The 26,685-nt window shown below is 37.9% G+C and overlaps 1 protein-coding gene across 1 annotated transcript; it reads right to left on the reverse strand.

Annotated features, from left to right (window-relative positions):
- Window positions 1-8,364: 8,364 nt before the first annotated feature.
- LOC124150137 lies at window positions 8,365-25,765 on the reverse strand. Its single transcript, XM_048387024.1, has 9 exons — window positions 25,741-25,765; window positions 21,473-21,545; window positions 16,346-16,633; window positions 15,166-15,459; window positions 12,934-13,239; window positions 12,236-12,366; window positions 10,942-10,983; window positions 9,540-9,762; window positions 8,365-8,587 (listed from the first exon to the last, which is right to left on the reverse strand). Exons 2-9 carry the CDS (start codon window positions 21,543-21,545, stop codon window positions 8,469-8,471), a joined length of 1,476 nt encoding a protein of 491 aa, XP_048242981.1. The 5' UTR covers window positions 25,741-25,765; the 3' UTR covers window positions 8,365-8,468.
- Window positions 25,766-26,685: the final 920 nt, after the last annotated feature.

Below are 26,685 nucleotides of genomic sequence, written 5' to 3' on the forward strand. Positions count from 1 at the left end.
CAGTGGCGACTAGTAAATCAAATTAATATCGTGCTGCCATTATAATCAGTTGCTTAACTTCTGCTGTTATGTTCGTGTTTGTGTATTTTGTCGGACGTTAATGTGTATTTGTGTAACCGTGTAATCGGCAACTGCGCATAGGCGATGGAATAATTGAGCGACTTTTCAGAACACAATTGGGAGATGATGCAAGGGAGGTAACTATCTCTACCTAACAGTGATCTCAGATGAATATATTTTAAATGCATTGCGAGAACTGTATATTTGATTTTTCTACGTCGCAGTCAGCAATACCTATGCTATAAAGACGGCAATCAAGATGTGTGACTGGGATTTAAAAGTCGGATAGCAAACTGATTACAGGATAGAAGATGATCAGCTTCCTTGTCATTATCATTGTAAATCCTTAAGTGTAGATTATAACGTCGTTATCAGTCATGAAATTACCACTTAGTCAAAATCCCAGAAGAATTTAGTTGTCCTCATGAATCGTTAATCCGGATATGTTATAATCTCTATTGTTCGGATTAATGGGGTTGAACTATATATGATTTGTTTTGCGATATGAATTGTGTGACTGACTGACTTATCCGTGTTTTAGTTACATACAATATTTACTCAGGAAGAAACGTTTTCTGGGCTTGGTCATTTATTTAGAAGCGAGCACATTTAAACACAAAAAAGATTAGCCAACTTAATGCTATGGAATGAGTCGTAATATATGTATATTTTTGTCATATCGAATGCCTGTTTATAACATGTTATGTGTTTACTTATTTGCATGAAATAACCTACGACCATTGTAGAATAGGTCTTCAGCATCCCATGCTTGCCGTAAGAGGCGACAATGATTGTTGAAAGATGCGACTAACTGGATCGGGCTGACAGGCTCTGTGACTTGGTTGATGCATGTCATCGATCCGAATTGCGTGAAATGATGCTCATGATGTCAATCACTGGATTGTCTGGTCGAGACAGGATTATTTACAGGCCGCCGTCATATAGCTTGGATTATTGGTGAGTGCGGCTTAAACAACATACAAAAAAACAGCCAAACAAACAAATGGGCCTTCATTTACGTTTCTTGACTGACATGAAAGGAAGTATTCCGGATGATTGTACTCGGGACGATACCGAGCGACTGAACGGAGTTTGACTGTATTTCAGTTAGAGTGAAAGAATGCGCTGTCAACCAGGCGTAAACAGCATGTGTGTGCGAATCCAAGGTACCCACATATGTTACCATGTGACATTCCCTCGTTTTTTCACGTCAGTCATACAAAATTGCGACCATGTCTTCACATGATGGTAAAGAGAAAGAGATAACAGGAAGAGGAAGGGAACGAGATAACAGGCTGATGAAAAGAAAGAGATGAGAGGATGATGAAGGGAAATAGATGACAGGATGATAAAGGGAGATACATAACATGATGAAGGGAAAGAGATAACAGGATGACAAAGGGAAAGAGATAACAGGATGACAAAGGGAAAGAGATAACAGGATGATTAAAGGAAAGTGATAATAGGATGGCGAAGAGAACGAGCTAACAGGACGATGAAGGGAAAGAGATTACAGGAAGATGAAGGGAAGGCGATAACAGGATGTTGAAGGGAGAGAGATAACAGGATGACGATGGGGAAAAAGATAATAGGATGGAGAAGAGAAAGAAGTAACAGGAAGATAAAGTGAAAGAGATTACAGGATGATTAAAAGAAAGAGATGATGGGATATGAAGGGAAAGGCATAACAGGATGAAGAGAAAGAGATAACAGGATGATGAAAAGAAAGAGATGATAGGATGAATAAGGGAGAGACATAACAGGATGAAGGGAAAGAGATGGTAGGAGAATGAAAGGACAGATATAACAGGATGATGAAGGGAAAGATATAGCAGGACGATGGAGGGAAAGAGATAACAGGGTGATGAAAAGAAAGAAATAACAGGATGTTGACGGTAGAGCGATAACATTATGATGAAGGGAAAGAGATAACAGGATGACGAAGACAAAGAGATAACAGGAAGATGAATGGAAAGAGATAACAGGATGATGAAGTTAAAGAGATAGGAGGATTTTGAAGGGAAATATATAACAGGATGAAGGGAATGATACAACAGGATGATGAAGGGAAATAGATAACAGGAAGATGAATGGAAAGAGATTGCAGTATGATGAATGGAAAGACATAACAGGATGATGAATGGAAAGAAATAACAGGAGGATGAAGGGAAAGATATAACAGGGTGATGAAGGGAAAAAGATAACAGGATGATGAAAGGAAAGAGATAACAGGAGGATAAAAGGAAAGAGATAACAGGGTGATGAAGGGAAATAGATAACAGGATGACGAAGGGAACGTGATAACAGGAAGATAAAGGGAAAGAGATAACAGGGTGATGAAGGGAAATAAATCACATGATGATGAAGGGAAAAAGATAACAATGTGATGAAGGGGTCAACATAAGAGGATGATGAAGAGAAAGTGATAACGGGAAAATTGTAGGAAAGAGATAACAGGATGATGAAGGTAAAGAGGTAACGGGATGAAGGGAAAGATAAAACAGGATAATGAAGGGAAAGAGATAACAGGAAGATGAAGGGAAAGAGATAACAGGAAGATGAAGGGTAAGAGATAACAGGATGTTGAAGGAAATAGATAACGGGGAGATAAAGGGAAAGAGATAACAGGAAGATGAAGGTAAAGAGATAACAGGATGATGAAAGGGAAGAGATAACAGGATGATGAAGGCAAATAAATAACATGATGATGAAGGGAAAGAGATAACATTAAGATGAAGGGAAAGAAATAACGGGATGATGAAGGGAAAGAGATAACAGGATGATGAAGGGAAAGAGATAACAGGGCGATGAAGGGAAAGAGTTAACAGGATGATGAAAGTGAGGGAGTGAGTGACTTAAAGCTTTACGTCTCATCGGCAATATTTCAGCCATATCGTGACGAGAACATTTATAATACTGATATTAAAATTAAAAAAACTGTCATCGACGGACAGTATAACAACAAGCGTATCACAGTTTATAAATAAAACTAGTTTAGAACATTTAAAAGAATAACCTATTATTCAACAATACATTATAAAAACGGGCTAGATATCGCCACCAACCAAAGTGTTTTAGGCCACCTTACTGGGGACTGTGGGGACTTACAATACTTCTGCTACCTGCACGGCTCCCCAGCAGGATTCACACCATCCCTTCAGCTGCTGGCGATGGTACGCAATTAATCCATAATTAAAACAAAACAAATATACTACGTTTAAAAACAGTGGTATGAATAAACGTACTTTCAGGATGCGGTCTTACATATCCTCTCAAGGGGACAATAATTTTACACTACTTCAACCCCTTTGAGGATATAGCCATTAACCATCTAAGTTACTCATTAAACACTACCAATATTATAAAAATCAACTGGGATGATGAAAGGAAAGGTATAGCAGGATGATGAAGGGAAAGGGATAACAGGATGATGAAGGAAAATAGATAACAGGATGATTAAGGGAAAGAGAAAACAGGATGATGAAGGGAAAGAGATAACAGGATTATGAAGGGAAAGAGATAACAGGATGATGAACGGAAAGAAATAACATGATGATGAAAGGAAAGAGATAACAGGATGAAGGGAAAGAGATAACAGGTTGATGAAGGGAAAGAGATAACAGGTTCATGATGGGGAAAATATACCAGAATGGTGAAGGGAAAGAGACAACTTGAAGATGAAGGGAAAGAAATATTTGCAAAAGAAAGGGAAATAGATGACAGGATGATGAAAGGAAAGAGATAACAGGGTGATGAAGGGAAAGAGATAACAGGATGATGAAGGGAGAGTGATAACAGGATGATGAAGGGAAAGAGATAACAGGTTGATGAAGGGGAAAATATACCAGAAAGGTGAAGGGAAAGAGACAACTTGAAGATGAAGGGAAAGAAAATATTTGCAAAAGAAAGGGAAAGAGATGACAGGATGATGAAGGGAAAAAGATAACAGGATGATGAAGGGAAAGTGATAACAGGAAGATAAAGGGAAAGAGATAACAGGATGATGAAGGGAAAGTGATAACAGGAAGATAAAGGGAAAAAGATAACATGGTGATGAAGGGAAAGAGATAACAGGATGATGAAGGGAAAGTGATAACAGGAAGATAATGGGAAAGAGATAACATGATGATGAAAGGAAAGAGATAACAGGATGATGAAGGGAAAGAGATAACAGGGTGAAACATCGGAAAATATCATTTTAACCGAATGTTACAAATTGGTCTGTGAGAATTTTATTTTAATGAATATTATAGCCGTGTATAAAATTGCCTCATTGAGAAACTCACTGGCTTGTGATTATTTCTGTAACTGACAGTGTAGCCGCCAATAGCTGCAATACTGCTGATGCGGCTTTATGCAATATTACTCACTCACTCACTGACGGTGATAGTTTCGTTTCCAGCTTTCGAACACATCACTCTCATTGGACATTCATGTACACAATTTCTTTTGTTAAATTATATTGAGCATGTCGAGGGTTTTAATATAAAGTACACAGGAAAGTGTCAAAACGGGAGACGACCCTACTCTATTCCACACAGGACTTTGTGTTTGTAAATTTCATAGCATTTTTAAGCTCAAGTCATAATTTTGTTAAATGCTACTTGGAGAATGAAGAGCATGAAAGAAGCATGACCAGAGGACTACTAACGTGCGCATGCACCTTGACCTATGATATTACGCATGCGCACGGACAGCGTCTAAAACGCGAGATCGCGAGAAAATTCACATTCTCGCGTTCTCGCGATTTCGTGGTTTTGTGGCCTCATTTGACAAGTCGAGATTGCGAGGTTTTGCATCATGTCCGAATTTGGCATTCTCGCGTTGTCTACTTTTGACAGAAAGTGCTTTGTACCAAAAACAAGAGATTTGTACGCCAAATCTCGCGTTCTCGCATTCTCGTGTTTTGGGCATATTTAGCTTATTTCCAAAGGTCGAGATTGCGAGAATGCGAGATCGCGAGAATGTCCCTTACAGTATTCCATACGGGACACATGGAACGTGAGGCATGTTTTCAACTACATGCAATAACTCTTCAAAACGTGTCGACGAATGTTTCTATAAATTAGCTCACAATTCATGAATGAAACAAAACAACAAATAAATAATTTGTCTTTATGTGCAATCGATTTTCGTGACAGGATGTTTTGTCAAAGGAGGGTAATGTCCGTACTAAGCCAAGACAACCAAGACACAGAGTCTAATCACCTGATGCTTTTTGGTCGCCTCTTACAACCAGCATAGTTTGTTGGGAAACTATATACTCAATGAGTTCATCTTTATTGGGAAACCAGAGTATCGTGGCACTTTTAGCAATAGATCAATACAACAAAAAATATTCATCTAGTCTAACTATTAATCAGGTGTGTTTTGAGTCCAGTGTTTGTGTAGACAAGTTACAATGTAAAGTCCTTTAAGTAGGTAAAAACAAAATAACACACTTCTCAATGGGCTGCTACATACTTCCACAATTCCAAACATAAAATCATTATATTTTGTTACAAATGAAATAAAGTTCATAGTTGTATTAGTCTGAACTTACCAACTGACCTAACAGATAGAAACAACTTATGCGTGTATGCTTACCAAGGGACAAAGAAGAATAGTTTCTAAACTGTTTCTTTAACAATTGCCTTCCTACTCATGCTTGCAAAAGTAGCGCTAGAACTGAACATTGATAACGTCAGATCAACATGAACTGTATATTTAACAGGAAGTACATCAACAATGTTGACCTTTTCAGTGGAGTACTACGATAACGTTCAGCTAACACTATTCATCCGTGATATTAATAACAACACCACTTGCTTACGAGGAAAGTCATCTCTATTTATTGAACATTTGTCATAGAATCAACGCAAAGGCGTGGCGAAAATGTATTCATATGGAGGTGTCCTTTATCCTGCGTGTTTAATAAATGTTTCGTTATCTCTATGTGTGAGGTGCTATATCGAGAACGAGGAAGTACACCAAACTCGGTTTTAATATTACTTGAACTCTTTCCCATGCCATTTACCGACTTCATCGATTATCAAACACTCAAACATGTCATAAACGAGAACATTTTACTAACGTTAACTCAAAAAAGGAAGTGGGACATAAAACCAAAGAACATCAATTTATTTGATACAAAAAATGTAAATATGGCATTTGCAAAATCATGTACAATTTACTGATATCAGCACATCTTTATGCTTAACATTTGAAGAAACAATATGGCAATGCATTCTGATAAAGTTATGTTTATAACGAAGTTTGCTTGGATTGACATAACACAATAATGTGTTTAAGAAATGATCAAAGCAGTTTATTTATTTCTTTACATGTTTTGTTAACAAAGTAAAGTGCGATATAAAAAAGTGAATAAATAGAAATTTAAAGAAGTGAAGTGCAGTGTCACATGTCCTGTTTCATTTAATATCACATTTGTTTTTGTATGATTTGTTTTTAGGCCACACTTAGCAACATTCCAGCAACAAGACAGCCGCCTACTTGTTTTTGGATCCGCGACAATTAGGGTTAAACTAGGTCTTCAGCAAACCATGCTTGCCGTAAAAAGGCGACAATGCTTGCGACTAACGGGATCGGGTGGTCAGGCTCCCTGACTTGGTTGATGCATGTCATCGTAATCCAATTGCGTAGATCGATGCTCATGGCATCACTCACTGGATTGTCTGGGCCAGGATCGTTTATTTACAGACCACCGTCATATAGCTGGACTATTACTGAGTGTGACGTTAAACAACAAACAAACACAACTTATAACACAGTCTGGAACGGATAGTTCAGTGATCGACATAAGACTCGACAATCCACACCATTGAGGTGAATAATCGACTCAGTCAACGAGCCTGACCACTCGATTCATAATGTAGCCTCCTTCCTCCAATAAAGGTTGCTTGGAACCAACTTTAAAGCCGAAAACTGTACTTGTTGAAATGTTAGGAAAGCAAAATTTTAGATACTACACTATGTGGCATTGTGTCCATATTTTCAGCTATCCCTTAATCTAATTGTTGTATACATTGGCTCACGCGTTTAAGACTATTCATGGGACGAGTATCGTAACGTTAATTGTGGAATTAAAAATATATACAGAAAATGATCAAGTAAATTCAAGAACAATCGTAAAACTTTCCGTTCTGCGAATGACGCCATGACTGACGGAAAGTCATGCACAACAACGACGTTAGTTATCTCTATTTCTTACTAATTCTCTTGACATCATTTGAAAACAATCAGCAAATTACACTACGCATTTTGTCGGTCAGCGGTAGTGATGTCATACGGAAGTGAACATTGTTGCTCACATTTGGTCTTTTCTTTGAGGTGAAAACATTTAAGTCGGCATCCAGCAGGTTTTGTTATTTTATTTAGTTTGCATTATCATCATCGCCTTGATAATCTATAGATAATATTAGATATGGCGTAAACCTGTTTATGTAGCGTCACATTAGTTATGCGAAGTAATCAGTACGTCGTGTGACGTCACTCATGACCGTTGTCATTGTATTAATGCGCCACTGTGATCAATATAATAAGAAAACATGAAAATGCATAAAAAGGTGGGATTTAAGGGTGTGTAAGAAACAGATTACTGCACTCATGCCTGCCAGATACAATTTATCCTACAACTCGTTAGATACGTTTTGAAACGACTCGTTGTAAGAGAAATGGTATCTGACAAACACTCGTGTAGTAATCTCTATATCCACCGACAAATATCTTCTCTTAAAGCCAGTTTTGATTGGTAAAAGCTGTGTACATGTCATCTCCTACAGATGCTACACCTTCTTGTCTCCATTCGTTAATTTCTAAATTTGCTATCCATTTGCATTGCCTTGACAAATACATATCGCATGCACTCATACAGGTATGTCATACGTTAATTAATAGTTAAGACCAGTAACCATTGCAGATTGCACCACAACAGGCGGTCGAAATAAACGTCCTGTTTGCTAGGCTAGGATTCCAAAACTACTGCGTTAGACCAGACAGACATACTATTAACCAAACACAGTGATAGTTCTTTTTAACATTGATGTGATTAGGTTTATAATAAGTGTGAAGTTCTGAAACACTATCCTGAAGATTAATTCTAAAATGTAATGTGAAACCTTTGTGCTAGATATCAATGTTATTTATTTCGAACTGTGTTCATGTATTCCATACAGTGGAATCGCGGCGCCTCAGACGATTGGGCCACCAGTGCCCACATACCCAACCCCCCAGCCCCCACCCCACCCCACCCCACCCCCACACAACCCCTACGACCACCACCACCCACCCCATACAGTGGACATGTACACTCCAGTCAATTATTAGTTTAAACAAGGCAAGAGTCTATTAATATGAGTCGACATACATGTTTAGTGTAGTCTCCCGTTACTTTTCAGGATAGCAGTACTTCATATGTTGACAATTTCTTCATATGTTCCCAGATGTTCATAGATGTTTGAGGGTTGGACAGCATTTCTATCAAGGGCAACATATTCTCCTCTCGTTTCAGGATGTAGGTTTTCGCCACCTGAAACAAATGCCAAAATTGTATTATACTTTGGGACAACTAGTATTTTAGTCAACAAATTGATTCATAAAAATTAGACGTGAGAACGGCCGACAAGGAATTAAAACAATCCACGCTTCAATCGCACTACGTTTATAAATCATTATGTAGACCCAAGAGTAATGGATTATTATGTTTATTGCATTGTCATCCGTTAGGATTCGTGGCTAGGAATGGTCCCCAGCAACATATGCTTGTCATTAGAGGCGACTAAATTGTGTAGGTGGTCAGTCTCCATCACATGGTTGCTTGCTTGCGTGTCATCGAATCACAAATGCGTTGAATTACGATCTTGAAATCTATCGAAGGATTGTCAGCTCCAGGCTCGGCTATTGGTAAACGTCATATAGCTTGAATTTTGCTATGTAAAGCTTTAAATAACTAACAAATAATAGCATTGTGAATAATACCAGTTAAACCACTTTCCGGGACAATTATGACATCGAAAAAGGCAAAACGTTATACAGAAACTAGTGAATATGAAGAATGAAATGTGTACAGGATATTGTATGTGTCGAGTGAAATATCATGTTTCTCTCATCGAATGCCGGGGCAAAGGAAATATATATTTTTTGTGTAGCTGTCTACCGGAAATTTACATTATTTCATTGCAAAGGAAAAACCTTGAAAGCTGAATTATCCCTGCCTAGCACTCAGGGGCTGTTCACCACCCCTTGCTTGTATTTGCGACTTAAAAAATGGTTTTGTGTTTGTAAAATCTTACAAGATATATACAGAAGTATCAAAAACATATTTAGGGTCACGAAAATTCTAAATCATACATTTAGATTTATCAAGTGAAATATCAAGTTTTATGTTAACTGGAGTGAAATGTCAAGTGTTATGTTCACTGCAATGATAATATCACTTTTCTCAACTTTCTCAAAATGCCAAACTAGTGTCATGGACCTACCCATCACACCTGTCTCTTTGGATGTCCCTGTTGTGACTACTCTGTCACCTCCAGTACTAGGGACGCACGCAGGATTTATACGCAGTCCGTGTCGTTGACGATCATTACTAGAAGCAGATCCTCCCGAGCCGACTACAACATTGTCCTCAGCCTGGTTCCGTTTCCCTTGTGACAGAGTTACAGCCACGTCATCATGTGCATGCTTGTCTGCTGATCTTGTCACCTGTTTTAAACAACGAAAAAAAACCAGAAAAAATGATATACCCCATCTACTGATACGCTAGTTTAGTTTCGAGACATTTAGGGCAGTGGATAGCTTAGTGGTTTAGGCATTCGCTGAAAAGCCGGGTTCGATTCCCCACATGGGTAGTGTGGGAAGTCCTTGGCTGGTGTCCCCGCCGTGGTATATATACAGTATCGCCGATGCAAAAAAATATCGCATAATAGGGTGTCTTTGGCGTAATACTACATGTAGGTGTGACGACACGTGTCCTTGATCAGTCTCATTAATTAGTGAGTACACGAGAAACCACTGGTCAGTAAAGTACAACTATAGCTTTTTGGCAGTGAGTGAGCAAGTGAGTGGGGTTCACGCCGCTTTTAACAGTATTCCAGTTATATCACGGCGTGTCAGCTTGATGTGGGAGGAAAGCCCAAAATGATGCAGGTTTCGGACGTTTACCACTTCGGTGAAACCCACGAGCACGGGTATTGTGCTGACAAACCTAGAAACATAATCGAGGCGAACCGGGATTCGAACCCACAATCATAGGTTTCTGGCGTGCCCAAGGGACGCAACTCTGCACAGCAAATCGCGGCACCTTAAACGACTGGGCCACCCGCGACCCCTTTTGGCAGTGCCTTTTATTGTTTAACAATGATTGTAACTGTGCTACATTGTTTCTGCTGAAATTCTTCAGACGTTCATTGCAATGTGTTTTGAAAATGATTAGTCGTCAGGAATGAAGTTCTATGTAGTAAGCAGTCGTCAGGAAATTATTATATTTAGATGCTGTCATAAATCTACACATAGGATATCTCACATACTGCACCTGATTGAAGAGGATGTATAGAACAAGAAGATGTGTCGCACACCCTGAACACCCTCTTGAGATTAAATCAGTTTATGTTTAGGAAGAAGTCTACGCATATTTACAGATAATTTGCATTTGACCCGATTACAGCCTTTGCAATGTAAATATGATTATGCTAATTATATCTATACCAACTAGTTGTCTATCGAATGGCCGACACTTCATATGCCACATACACCTTCTATAGAACCTGTGAAGATCCGGGTTAGAATATGTCTTCAGCAAACTATGCTTGACGTTAAGAGACGTTAAGACATCAGCCGACAATGAAGGATTTGGAAAATGCACATTCGAACTTATAACGTTACCTGTATTTCTAAATCATCAGTACTCGTGGATACTGTGCACATCTGAAAAAGATAACTTTTATTGTATCAATCTGACATAACATCTGTCCCACAGCAAACGGATCCGATCCCAAGGCTAGTATAGTCACGACATGACGATCAAGACAACACGTGGAAAAAAACATTATCAAACGAAACATTAATTTGGAATACAGAGAAACACTTGACGTAAATATCGTTTCAACGCAACATACTTTCAATCATTGTATGGCATAATAAGTGGTGTCCCAGATTTGATGAATCTAGCGTTTGCTGCAGCTTGATTCATCGTCTTACTAAAGCTGTCTGTATGGCTCGGTAACCAACACAAAATGATGTCTCATTGGCCAGTAGCAACATTATTATGTAATTGAATGATGTCAAATACAATGTACTGCTCACAAGAACCATTTTACATTGGCCGAAGTCAGGACAGGGAGTTTGAAATATAATCAGTTGGTTATGTTATTTTCTAGAGCTGTTAAAAATAGAGTATGATATATTTATCTATCCACTGGCATTGTCAGCTTTGTTGTCACTCTAAGTATATAAGAATATATGATTTTTATTAAATTATACGGGGGCACTGGTGGCCCAGTCGTCTAAGGCATCGCGATTCGCTGTGCAGAGTTGCGTCCCTTGGGCACGCCAGAAACCTATGATTGTGGGTTCGAATCCCGGTTCGCCCCGATTAAGTTTCTAGGTTTGTCAGCACAATACCCGTGCTCGTGGGTTTCACCGAAGTGATAAACGTCTGAGACCTGCATCACTTCGGGGTTTCCTCCCACATTAAGCTGACATGCCGTGATGTAACTGATGTACTGTTAAAAGCGGCGTTAAACCCAACTCACTTGCTCACTCACTATTAAATTATACAGAGTGCTGTCTCATAAGCCTCAATGAATAGACTGTGAAAAGGAAATGTTCAGAAAGATCCAATGCAGAGTGTCAGGTCTTGATGATGAATTGATTCCAGGTATAAAAGGTTATTTTTGCAAGCACCAACCTATTTGATGGAGCCATTGTCCAGTTTAGAACGGAGGAGTGAGCTGTTCAAATGAAGAAGGGTTGACTGATGTGCTCCCAGTTTTGATATAGGCACAACATTTAAGAAATCTAGTGCCTTCTTTTATATGTGCAAAAAAGTAGGATGATGATATATAAAAAATGTGGTTTATTTAATCTTTTATCGGCCACAAGCATTGATGTAATGACAGAAGCACAACTTTAGTTGTATTAGGAGATGGTTTAATGGAGAGTGTTTATTCATTCCTACCTTACGTCCATCGTTTTTGTTTCTGAGATTCTTGACTAATATGAGGATGCCGATGACAACGATGATAATGATGAATATCCCCATGACTATCGCAGCTATGGAGCCCGTTTCGTCACTGCAAAAACTGTTATCTAAAAGAGTAATACCAGATTATCATTGTCTTAATACATTAGGTATTGGAAAGGTAGCTACAATTAGTTTTGAAAAAGGCAAGTAGATATTCTGACATTGTTTTCTTTTTTTGAAACAAATCTAAAGTTATTACGTGCACATGCAGAATGACCGCATACCATTCGTTACTAAAACATAATCTGGTATAATGCGTCTAAGGTAAAATATATTTGGGGGCATGTCGGAGTCAACAATTACACTATTTTCTTATATATTCCTACCACAATGGCATAAGCTTTCGTCTTGGACAGAGAGATCAACAATATGTATGGTCCTGATCTGTCTGTAACTGGTGGAATGTTCTTCCCATTGCCAAAGATACTATAACATCCATCAATTATTCAGTCTTCAGGGACCGACTATTTGTAGCTGTAACTGAAATAAAATTAATCTCGATACAAACTCTCAGCCCCGCCCCAACCCTTCTAAGAATATCAAATGGTTGGTTCCTAACATGAATAAATATGTTGGTTTTTCATAACCTAATATGTTTAACATAAATGGTTATGTACATATGCAACACGTACCGTATTCAAGACTTAGTAGTTGAACACCTTCACACAAAAGCGCCTGACGAAAGTTTCCACATCCGAAGAATAGCTTCACAATCCCGAAATGTGAAGCTGTCATACGTTGTTTGACGACAAAATATTCCTTTGTAGTATAATAAACGGTTTCATTGAAGAGTGTGATATCATTCTTCCCCATCATCAACAGAAGCGGGGCGGCATCAGAGCAGTAATATCTTGAAATTGAAATATTCAGTAACAGATCCTCGCCAATGCGCAGGGAACTAGTGTCCCGTGGACTTGTTATTTGGCATGCTGGTCTACCTGTAATTAATTGGGATACTATTCTAATACATATTTAACGGCATTCATTTTGCAATACCAATAACTTACTTTTGTAAAGGCCAAAGAGCCAAGAGTGATTTTTTTTCAAAAAGGCACAGACACAAGACGTCACCAGAGACTAATATCATATCAAAAACATCATGTCCATGTCGCGTCGTGAGATCGGTGATCAACTTACTTACTTACTTTGGAGATTTAAGTGCGCTTTCCGACTGATGCGTATTTCGCACAAGGGCCCGGCCAGGCCATTAAATGTGTTTCCGAAAGGGGCGAAAGTGGTCTGTGCAACCCAAGAGGGGGTTTTAGGGTTTGCTTATATATAATTTGGGAATTTTGAGATTTGGAATAGATGCCGATGGGGTTGGGGAGGAAAACTAAGGGAGCTGGGTATGGTGGATGTTTGTTTGATTATGTGATTATGATTTGGTAGATTATAGTGTTTTTAGATGCGTTTTATTAGTTCCGTTTTGATTAAGAATACGCCTAAGGCATTGAAGTTTTCTAGTTTATTTTGTGGGTTAAGTATTGCTTCAAGAGTGAGAGCCTTGTTTTGATTGAGGGTGGTTTGTAATGCGGTTCGATGTGTTATGTAGTGTGTGCAGTGGATGAGTGCGTGTTCTGGGGTTTCTAGTTGTTTGCAGTGTGGGCAGTTACCTGTAGTGTGTTTTTTTAATTTTTATTAGGTGGTTATTTAGGTTGGTGTGTCCTGTTCGGAGTTTAGTGATTACTCTGTCGATTTTTTTTGATGGATGGAGAATTTTTTGGTTTGGTTAGTGGTTTGCTTAGCACTTTTTTGATTTGGCTATTTGAGTTTAGATATAGGTTATGCCATTTTTTTGTGATTTGTTGCTTGTTTACACTTTTAATTTCTGATTTGGAGATGGGTAAGTTTAAGCTTATTTCTGTGATTTTGAGGGATAGTTTAGCTGCTTTATCGGCGTTTTCATTACCGTATATTCCTACGTGGGCGGGTATCCACAAGAAGGTTATTTGTTTGCCTGCCTTTGTTAGGATGTTGGAGCTTTTAAGTATTTGATTTATTAATTTAGGTCGGTTTTTGGTATTTTTGTTTTGGAGGGCTTGCAGTCCACTTAGGGAGTCGGCGGTGATCAATGAAGAGGGTCGTCTTAAATAAATGTCATAACTGTGATTGATGCATTCATATGCTACACACTCTGTGTAGTCAACTGCCAGTCGTTTCGTGTCAAGCGACCAATACAACGTTCGAGTGCCTACAACTGGAAAAACAGGTCTAGGAAGATTATTTTTGGGATCGGGGAATAAATAACAGCGCCGGGAAAATAGTTTGGCCTCTGGTTTTACAACTAATAATCGTTCGCTGATATGCTAAATGTCATGGAAAACACACACGTGTTCTGACAAGAACGAACATACAAAATATATGTATCGCCATCCAACCTCGCGAATTCCTAAAAGCGACCCTAGTTTCGTTATCACGCTCTGATCCATGTACTATTCTCAATGTATCCTACCAATAAAAAAACTGACGTTGTTTTACACATTAACTGTGTGAAGCGTGAAGAAGTTTAGATGCTTAGAAATAATCACTTGAATCGAAATCGTATTATGTTTATTATATGTGATGGTGATTCCTATATTGGACACATATACACCTTCTCTTAGGCGATACTATTATAACTTATGAATCAGAACAAACAATCGTGTTAAAATGTTGGACTGGCAGATGGTCATTCTGTACCTATGGGGGCGGTAGAGTAGTCTTGTGGTTAAAGCGTTCGCTCGTCACGTCGAAGACGCGGGTTCGATTCCCGACATCAATACAATGTGTGAAGCCCATTTCTGGTGACCCAGCCGTGATATTGCTGGAATATTGCTAAAAGCGGCGTAAAATCAAACTCACTTACTCACTCACTCTGTACTTACAGCCATGTAAAAATGTAACGCCTCCACAGGAAATTGTCCTACTCTTTTGGCAGATTAATTCCAGTTGTACATCCCCAAAGTGTGCTTTTGTCATATTTATTTCTTTGATAGCGGTGCTATCTGTTGGGCCAGTCACATGTACAGCTGTAGACAGTGTCTCCTGAACGCTCCCTACACGGAGTGAAACGTTGAAATCTTTTGAGCAATAGTAGTTCTGGATGGTTACTGTCAGTGATATCTTCTCATGCAGAAGAACTGGACAGGTGTCAACGGTTATGCTGCATGGTGGGTTCTCTGAAAATAATAATACATAGCAATCTAACATAAAACACTCTGGTAGGATTGTTATCTGACATTCACACTTTACAACTAGTTTTATACAATTTGTTGCATGCAACACATGGTATGCCACTTGTACGTGAGTTGTACAAAAACGTACATGCTCTATTTGCATTCGATAAATTGTATGAACGCAGCCAATCAAAACGCGTATGAAATCACGTGGTATGTACGCGTCCATTTGTAAATGAAATGGCGACTCCGATACACGTTGAAAACTTCGGCTTTTCGGTATCCAAAGTGGGACTACTCACTAAAGGGCCTATCAAATTTAGGTACGTAGAATAACACTTGAAGAAATTATATATTTTGACATTTTCAACGGTCCTATTCTCAGGTTCAGCTGTTCACAGAGTTATTTGAAACTGCAGGCCATGTGACTATACACTGTAGGCCCAGATGAGATTAGGTCCATAATACGTTTCTAATATTTTAAATACACCGCACACACAAATATGGGTCACAGTTTTGGATTCTGTGGCACAGTATCTATTATGCGATGCCTTGAACATCTATTTTAATGAACATATATGTACAGCAAGTGACATAGGAACATAGTGTATTGGTTATTCTGTACTCTAGGTCATATCGCATATTACAAACATGATGACCTTCCTATTAACTGGAATATTGCTGAGTGCGGCGTTAAACAACAAACAAACAAACTGCACATGTCAGGGGTATATCATCATGTAGATGAACTGACCTGACTACCTGGTTATGCTGAATGATGAGTTCATCCTAAAAAATTATATGTGTTTGAACGCAATTTGTATATTTTGAAAAAATGTCACGGTCATTCGTTCACCCCAAATAATCATTAACCTTACAAAGTACTTACTTTCAGCAACAACAAGACTTCTATAAACAAAGTTATTGTCGCCATCAGCACACCCCCACGGTCCTGCATGTCTCAGTTGTACGCGCAGTATCCTTAGTTGAGTGCAAGTTGAGTTTATAATATCTGCCTGGAATCCGCTGACAGGTGTGCAGCCCGTTTGTGAACACTGTGGACTGTTCCCACTTGGAGCCTTGTAAATGATTGTAGAGAAGGCTTGAGATGTAGAGCAGGTCAGACTAGTCGGCTCATTCAGGTAGGATTCCTCGGGGACATGGATCTGAACCAAACCTGTGAGAAAGAACAGGAATATGACAACATAACCACAGAGAGCTGGTCACTTGAATTCCTCATGTGATGCGAGTAATGTATAAGCAGTGTGAGTGAGTTAGCGTTTAACGTCATTTATGTATAATGAGTGTGAGTGAGATAATGTTTAACGTCACTGATGTATAATGAGTGTGAGTTAGATAATATTTAACTTCATTGATGTATAATGAGTCTGAGTGAGTTAATGTTTAACGTCACTGATACATAATGAGTGTGAGTGAGGTAAAGTTTAACGTCACTTATGCATAATAGGTGTGAGTGTGTTAAAATTTAACGTCACTTATGTATAATGAGTGTCAGTGAGATAAAGTTTTACGTCACTAATTTATAATGAGTGTGAGTGAGTTAACATTTAACGTCAACTATGTTTAATGATTGTGAGTGAGATAAAATTTAACGTCACTAATGTATAATGAGTGTGAGTGAGTTAACGTTTACCGTCACTAATGTATAAAGAGTGTGAGTGAGTTAACGATTACCGTCACTAATGTATAATGAGTGTGAGTGAGTTAAATTTGAACGTCACTTATGTATAATGAGTGTGAGTGAGTTAAGGTTTTACGTCAGTAATGTAAAATGAGTGTCAGTGAGTTAAAGTTTAATGTAACTAATGTAAACTGAGTGTGAGTGAGTTAAAGTTTAACGTCACTTATGTATAATGAGTGTAAGTAAGTTTAAGTTTAACGTCACTTATGCATAATTAGTGTGAGTGAGTTAAAGTGTAACGTCACTAATGTAAAATGAGTATGTGTGAGTTAACGTTTAACGTGACTAATGTATAATGAATGTGAGTGAGTTAAAGTTTAACGTCAACTATGTTTAATGACTGTGAGTGAGTTAAAATTTAACGTCACTAATGTATAATGAGTGTGAGTGAGTTAACGTTTATGTCACTAATGTATAAAGAGTGTGAGTGAGTTAACGTTTACCGTCACTTATGTATAATGAGTGTGAGTGAGTTAAATTTGAACGTCACTTATGTATAATGAGTGTGAGTGAGTTAAGGTTTTACGTCATTGATGTAACATGAGTGGGAGTGAGTTAAAGTTTAACGTCACTGATGTAAATAAGTATGAGTGAGTTAAATTTGAACGTCACTTATGTATAATGAGTGTGAGTGAGTTAAGGTTTTACGTCAGTAATGCAAAATGAGTGTCAGTGAGTTAAAGTTTAATGTAACTAATGTAAACTGAGTGTGAGTGAGTTAAAGTTTAACGTCACTTATGTATAATGAGTGTGAGTGAGTTAAAATTAACGTCACTAATGGATAAAGTGTGTGAGTGAATGAACATTTAACGTCACTGATGTATGATGAGTGTGAGTGAGTTAAGGTTTTACGTGACTAATATATAATAAGTGTGAGTGAGTTCAAGAATATATTCACTAATGTATAATGAGTGTGATTGAGTTAACGGTTAACGTCACTGATGTATAATGAGTGTGAGTAAGTTAAAGTTTAATGTCACTGATGTATAATAAGTGTGAGTGAGTTAAAGTTTAACGTCACTAATGTAAAATGAATAAAAGTGAGTAAAACGTTTATCGTCTCTAATGTTTAAAGAGTGTGAGTGAGTTAAAGTTTACCGTCACTAATGTATAATGAGTATGAGTGAGTTTAAGTTTAAAGTCACTAATGTATAATGAGTGTGAGTGAATGTTTAAAGTCACTTATGTTTAATGAGTGTGAGTGAGTTAAAGTTAAAAGTCACTAATGTATATTGAGTGTGAGTGAATTAAAATTTAACGTCACTAATACATAATAAGTGTGAGTGAGTTAAAGAATATCTTCACTAATGCATAATAAGTGTGAATGAGTTAAAGTTTAACGTCACTAATGTAAAATGAATGTGAGTGAGTTAACGTTTATCGTCTCTAATGTTTAAAGAGTATGAGTGAGTTTAAGTTTAAAGTCACTAATGTATAATGAGTGTGAGTGAGTTAAAATTTACCGTCACTAATGTATAATGAGTATGAGTGAGTTTAAGTTTAAAGTCACTAATGTATAATGAGTGTGAGTGAATGTTTAAAGTCACTTATGTTTAATGAGTGTGAGTGAGTTAAAGTTAAAAGTCACTAATGTATATTGAGTGTGAGTGAATTAAAATTTAACGTCACTAATACATAATAAGTGTGAGTGAGTTAAAGAATATCTTCACTAATGTATAATAAGTGTGAATGAGTTAAAGTTTAACGTCACTAATGTAAAATGAATGTGAGTGAGTTAACGTTTATCGTCTCTAATGTTTAAAGAGTATGAGTGAGTTTAAGTTTAAAGTCACTAATGTATAATGAGTGTGAGTGAGTTAAAATTTAACGTCACTAATGTAAAATGAATGTGAGTGAGTTAAAGTTTACCGTCACTAATGTATAATGAGTGTGAGTGAGTTAAAATTTAACGTCACTAAAACATAATAAGTGTGAGTGAGTTAAAGTTTAACGTCACTAATGTAAAATAAATTTGAGTGAGTTAACGTTTATCGTCATTAATGTTAAAAGAGTGTGAGTGAGTTAAAGTTTACCGTCACTAATGTATTATGAGTGTGAGTGAGTTAAAGTTTTACGCCATTAATGTTAAATGAGTGTGAGTGAATTAAAGTTTAACGTCACTAATGTAAAATGAATTTGAGTGAGTTAACGTTTATCGTCACTAATGTTTAAAGAGTGTGAGTGAGTTAAAGTTTACCGTCACTAATGTATAATGAGTGTGAGTGAGTTAAAGTTTTACGCCATTAATGTTAAATGAGTGTGAGTGAATTAAAGTTTACCGTCACTTATGTATAATGAGTGTGAGTGAGTTAAAATTTAACGTCACTAATACATTATAAGTGTGAGTGAGTTAAAGCATATCGTCCCTAATGTATAACGAGTGTTAGTGAGTTTACGTTTACCGTCACTAATGTAAAATAGGTGTGAGTGAGTTGATAAAGAATTTCTTCAATTTCGTTTGCCTTCGCGTTTCTATAAACCTAAAATGAAAGGACCCTTCCGCTAGCGGATTGGCTGATAATCGAGTGTGGCTACAGTTTTGTGTGTATGTCACTGACTATAGCAATTTGTGAGGTTAGCAATTTGTGAGGTTAGTAAATATTGTTGAATTGTTCTTAAAAAATTGACTTGAATATACTGTTTTGATTATAGAGTTATATACATACAGAAGTATGGACACACGTTGTATTATCCGCTACCTCCATAAACGCAGCTCAAGTCTTAAATACTTGCCAAAAAAATTCTCTCCTCTAAAAATAATAAATACATAATTTGTCTGCAAGTTTTATGAAGAAGGAAATGCATTTTGGGTTCCTTTCACAGACCCATGTTGCGTGTTTTCAAACTACAATAATGTTTCATTGAAATAGTGATGGTCAAACGTATAAAGCGTACGTACAATAGGACAGTACTGTACCGAGGCGTGTTTCAGTGGATGTGTCAATTATCTTGAAACAATAGTCAAGTTCGAAATGCCAGCAACTACGTTATATGACTATTCAAAGACGTCATATCAAACCGGATAGTGCCGATGAAATTACCAGTAAGTATATGGATTTACTGCCTATAGATATACCTAATGGTAATTGTTTCCACATAGTCATGTCGAATCAACAAAATAAACAGTTTTAGTACTCTCTATACAGCGAGAGAAACATAAAGATTGCCACGTCAAATGACTTTGTAAAGATGGATTTAATGGACGTGACGGTGGAGTAAATAGTTCCCGCTTAGTAATTTTTGCTTCTCCACTTAAGACAGACAAGGAATCTATGTGGTGTTTGAGTTTTAATACTGCTGCTACACAATATATGCATTGAGAAAACGATAATTTGACGTTTAATGTGATCGAACTCCAAGCTTGATGCTGCTCTTTTAATTAGTGTTCCGCCTGAACACAAGTACATGGCAGGTTGGGTGGGGTTGGGATCTAACGCCGCTTTGAACAATATTTCAGTTTTATCAATATCTGTCAGTCTAATGTTGTTGTAGTAATGCATTTCTTGATAGCAGTTTACTACTTTGGTAAAATCTGCGAGCACGCTTTTAATACTCACAAACAAAGAAACACACTCAGAGCGAATGTGGGACTAAAACCCACAATCATAGGTTTCTGGCACGCCTAGGGGACGCAACTCTAGCGAATTACAGTGCGTTAAACGTCTTGGCCACCCGTGGTCGTGAACAAGAAGGTGGTTTGAGAACCAGGTTATGTATGGCATCAGAATAATATATCATATTTACATTAAAATTCTGAAATTATAGCCCTATAATGTACTAATGCTGCAGCCCTAACGCGTAACGCGTACCGTTCTTGTAGAGCAAGAACAAAAGCCTGTTGTGTCGAATGTTTTAGGGATGATTTTTTTATCATATTTTGTCAATCGATTGGTAATATGGCTACTGTTTTGCATTTGCACTCCACAGCTGACAAACATCATCCAAATAAACGCAAACTGCGTATGCATAACAGTTCAAATCAGATGAAAAAGAATGTTGCCAAAGTATTGATGCATTCAAAATAATACAATAACAACAACCTGTGCGTCCTTTGTGAGATGGTTGTTTTGTTGCATTTTCCGTGCAGGCAAAAACAGCTTTCTCGTCGTAACCGAAATGCAAACAAGGTGAAACTAGTCGCATGCAGGATGAGGGAACAAGATAAAGCAATGCATGGTGAGTGCGTGAGTGAGTGAGTTTGGTTTTACGCCGCCTATAGCAATATTCCAGCAACATCAAGGCGGGGGAAAAATGTGATTTCGTGATTTGTTATAAATTAATTATAACATCATATAAACAAAAATAGAAACCGACTGTCTGCGACTTGCATTGTTAGGTTTGCCAGGACGTAGAGGACAAGGACAAGTCTGTTGATGGAAGACTTCATCTGTCAACATAATATACGAGATAGGTATTAATAACTACCACCATGGGAACTAGCATGTACACAAAACGCGCACATTGCCAGGATAATATCATTTTCAACCAGGCAAATGGAGAATACACGAAATGATTCACGCTGAAATGAATTACAGATATCTCAAATACGTATACTCAACAACAACAGTTCCTGTGACACCAATATTTTAGTGTAGTTTTCAAACAAGTAAGGTTTGGTTTTCAATAGTGTAGTACATGTATGGAATCAAGTCACAAAAACGCAACCGCTACAGAAAAGCATGCATTCCATGCAATAGTTGACTTTTATGCGAGCCCCATGAATTTCACTGACTACGAATGGGTATACAAACATGTGCGTTAACGGGATTCCATATGCATTGTTTAACACCGTGCTTACAACAACCACTCCCCCCCAAAAAAATTTTTTTTTAAAAATACTCAATTATTCAACATTACGAAATGCCACGCCTGTCCGAAAATGAGCGTCTGCGAGCCATTGGTATGCTTGAAGCAGGATCGAGTCAACGTGATGTTGCAAGACAATTTAACGTCCACAGAAACACCATTTGGTGTTTATGGCAACGTTGGCAACAGACGAATGCAGTCAGAGACCATCCTCGGAGTGGCAGGCCACGTGTAACCAATAATCGGCAAGACAACTGGATTCGACCAACACACCTACGAAATCGATTCCAGCCAGCAACAGTGACTACAAGAAGCATCCCTGGCCTTCGACGAGTATCTTCACAAACCGTACGTCGCCGCCTTAGATGTGCAGGGATTGTCGCCAGAAGACCCGCAAGATGTCCGATGTTGACAGGAAACCACCGTCAAGCACGTCTACATCCGTGCAGACAGCGCCTGCGATGGACGGCCATGCAGTCGGGACAAGTTCTATTCACTGACGAGTCTCGTTTTTACCTCAGCCACAGCGATGGACGGATTCGAGTGTACCGACGTCGAGGTGAATGTTACGTCAATCATTGTGTCATGGAAGAAGATCGTTTCGGGGGCGGCTGCGTTATGTTATGGGGTAGATTCTCTTCAACAAAACAACGTGAATGTCATCCCCTGGCCGGCACGTTCCCCTGATCTCTCACCAATCGAGCACATGTGGGATGAGATGGATTGGCGCCTTCGACGTCAACCACGTGTTCCACAGACACTCCAGGAACTTCGAAACAATGCTCCAGCAGATACGGACAGATATCCCACAGGACTTTGTGCGAGGCCCGGTCCATTCCATGAGACGAAGATGTGTTGCTCGCAGGTGGACACACACGGTTTTGATTTGTAAATTGACATTTTGGCATGTTCATGTTGTTCTTTTTAGGAAATCTCGCATTTTCTGAAGTCAGTATGGCAAATTAAACCATTTGAACATTTACAGGAGTCTTTTATCTGTTGCAAACCGAAATAGTTTCAGATTTGGTAAAAAGCATAACTTTGCATAACATCTTATTCAATGTCACAGGAACTTTTGTTGTTTAGTATATAATTATAGGTATCTGCAATTACTGATATCTTGAAAATACTACCTGAGACCCAACATTTGATTTATGATATCGAATGTTGGTTCTCAGCAAAAAATGGAACAAAACAACATGTGGTGGTCACTGATTTAACAGGACGCCTCTTAAAACAACTGTTCGGTTAAACAAGGGCGCACAGTATAATGTGGGAGGATCTGTTTTGCTATTCGAAAATATCTCACCTTTGTAACATATTTGAAGGAGTAATTATTAAAAGAACAGACCACAATAAGGACAATTGTTGGAGAACAGGGTAGTATCATAGCTCGAAATGTTTTATAATTGACAATAGATTAACATTCGTGGGGAAGTCGGGTTTGGCACAATAAAAACAAAACAAAAAAACAACTTAATGTTTTACAATTGTACCTTTCTCAGCCACAACAGTATGTTGTGATACATTCTTAAATTGTTTTATATCCATAAGATAGCACCGATCAGCAAAATGGTGTTGCAAAAGTCCACCATGCTCTATTAAAGATAAATATGTGATCATAACTTGTGGAAATATACACTCTATTTTAGGCGTTTTGCCCGGTTCATTCAACGAAATATTCACATTTAAAAGAAAGAAAGAGGTTAACGTCTAAGACCTCCATGACTTTCCTTCCCCTTTAAGCTGACACTCCGTGATGTAACTTAAATACAGTTCGAGACAGCGTTAAACACAACTCACTCATTCAGTGTATATTAATGGAAGTCTGATATATTATGTATGGACAATACAGTGAAGTTGAAGGTGTTGTGTGTGATTCCTTTCATTCAAGTTATGGTTGGTTGGTTGGTTGGTTGTTTTACGCCGCACTCTGCAATATTCCAGCTATATGACGGCGGTCTGCACATAATCGAGTCTGGACCAGACAATCCAGTGATTGATATCATGAGCATCGATCCACGCATTTGGGATCGATGACATGTATCAACCAAGTCAGCGAGCCTCACCACCCGATCCCGTTAGTCGCCTTTTACGACAAGCATAGTCGCCTTTTACGGCATGCATGAGCTGCTGGAGACCTATTCTACCCCGGATCTTCAAGGGTCTTGGCTTCTCTGTTGGTGGAGCGTTACTCTAGCGTAGGCGGCGTAAACTGGCGTTACTGATTTTAGCGAGAGTGCTGCCTGTCAAGTATTGATCAGATAAAGGCATCTGATATTACCGCTTAGTGATTGCCTCAACTTTCACAAATGTATTTTAAAGATTTGTTTCTAACATCTACACAAGAATATGCACGGGGTACATTTACTGCTGACACCGATGATATAATAATTACAAGAGCTGAAACGCTTTTACAGAGTTACAAGAAAAAGTGATATATAGGATACTGTTATCAATTGGGATGTATCTATTTGGTAATGTGATGCTTTGGGATTTCTGCTTTTCTTGCAGACGATGGTTACTTTATTGTGGTAAATAGATTGTTGCACATATTGTGGGCTGCAACTTGAACTGATACTGGTTCCGATGGGGTCAAATACAGTAACAGTTAAGACTGAGCTGAAGAATTTGAGCTGAATCTTGAGTCTCTGAAACAGTAGAATTACGGCTGATTTCCACTGACTGAAACACTTCGCCAAAACTTACACCACTGACATCTCAGTACATGTTATGCGAATTAATGAAGAACTAATTGCAGAGCTACTATACAGGTAAACTATAGGCAACTGTGGCTAAATGGGATGTATATATTTGACAATGTGATGCTCTGTGGTTCGGTATGTTTACACAGAGACCATATACCATACACCATATATATAGGCTTATGGTCTCTGGTTAACAGCATTGTGGTAGCAAGTTTGCTTAAGGTTCAGCACTGACAGAAGAAGTGGTTTCAACACTTTTGCCGAGAGGAAAAATATGCTTTAAGTCTTTTGGAAAAAAAATATATTTAAAGGAACATAAGATATTTTCTGTTTTCGGCCAAAAAATTGTTATGCCATGATAAAAGCTTATCGTTCTCTGGACCAAGGACATGTTATGATTTGTCCGTTTTAACAGTTAATTTAGTATTGTCCATAACAAACCTCAGAATGATTCGGAATATTACAATTACTTATCACGAGTTCGGATTATTATAGTTAGTGAGTGAGTTGGGTTTAACGCCGCTTTTACAGTATTCCAGTTATATCGCGGCTCGGATTATTATAAGTAGGTTAGGTTAATTATAGGGACATGTACTACGCCTAAATAAAAACACTCAAATAATTATTACTCTAAATAGAACAACTAATTATAGTAGAATTTTTTTTTGCAAAAATGAAAAGTATAGTTGGAGACAATGCGTAATGAGGAATGATAGAACAGAACGGAGAAAATTATTTTTTCCACAGAAAATATATTGCATTGGCCATGGGAATCTGTGATAACAGTCAGTTAGATACTGTCCATAAATGTGGACTCCGTCTAATCATCGTCGATTTTATTTAAGACAAAAGCAGGCTGTAATTCAGTTGAAGCGAATTTACCCTTGTTTCAGACGACGTTGTTCACATATTAGAGAGCCAGGACACTTGAAACAGCTACTGATTGCGGAGAAAGCATTGCGTTGAAGGTATCATTAGTGGAGATTTTAAAACATGCAACACAAGTACTCAACTTGCCTCAAATAAAAAATCAAGAAATGTTTAAACATTTGTATGAACATATCTCACCTTGACAGCCGTCTGATCCGCTCTGTTAATACACATTTTCACCACGTTCTGTTTCACTGTGTATACATCACGATGTACAATATTCACAGTTTAACATGTTGTGCTCTGAATATTATTGAAAAGCCTCCTGACTCATTGTATTGGTATTTGAATCTAATCTCTGTACCTAACACTGAACATGTAGTGTATTCAAACACAGGTGAAGGAACAAGCTGAATGGTAACTCTGTCACACGTTTGACCAACACAATGATTCCGAAAATTATCAATAATGGGGACTGATAACTGTGACCTAGCGGTTAACTGCTTGTGTATGCATTCAATATTATATCTAACTGACTTTCCTTGTAATGATCTGAACAACCAAAAAATAAAGATAGTCATTGAGTCACACTAAAAGGCTGGAACCCTCATATAACGCGTGATCAAATTTCGTCATAGTTGAACCGACATTTCTGCGTCAGTCAGCTTTACATCATCATGATCAAATACTATCTGTACACACATCTCACATACAAGTGTTTGAAGGTGTACAAGTCTAAATATTTGTAAGGTTATCTTGCTCGAATGAATTGAAACTCTCCATGGTATTTTCATTTGGTATATTGTAACGGGGCCGTATTCACCATTTGCGCTAAGTTTGGTTTCATCTTCATGAGATGTTTATAAATAGTATAAAGGCAGAGTACCTTGAAATTTTTTGTTTTATGAATTTGCTATCTTTCGGTTACAAACAATGCGTCAATATCCGAGGTGTACAACATAAATAAGACATCATACCATTTCGAAAACTATCAATGTGTATGAGTTTATCGTACTCTTGATCACAAATTAGCGTGAATGGGTTAGCTTGACTATGCGAAAAGATAAGTTCTAATCCGACTTGGTGTCCCTCGTCAGCTCCCAGATCGTTAGGAAAATCTGCCACATAGAGCGAGATACATTT

This window comes from Haliotis rufescens, unplaced genomic scaffold, assembly GCF_023055435.1.
Source record: "Haliotis rufescens isolate VD_foot unplaced genomic scaffold, xgHalRufe1.0.p SCAF_63, whole genome shotgun sequence".
In the NCBI taxonomy this organism is placed as follows: Eukaryota; Metazoa; Mollusca; class Gastropoda; order Lepetellida; family Haliotidae; genus Haliotis; species Haliotis rufescens.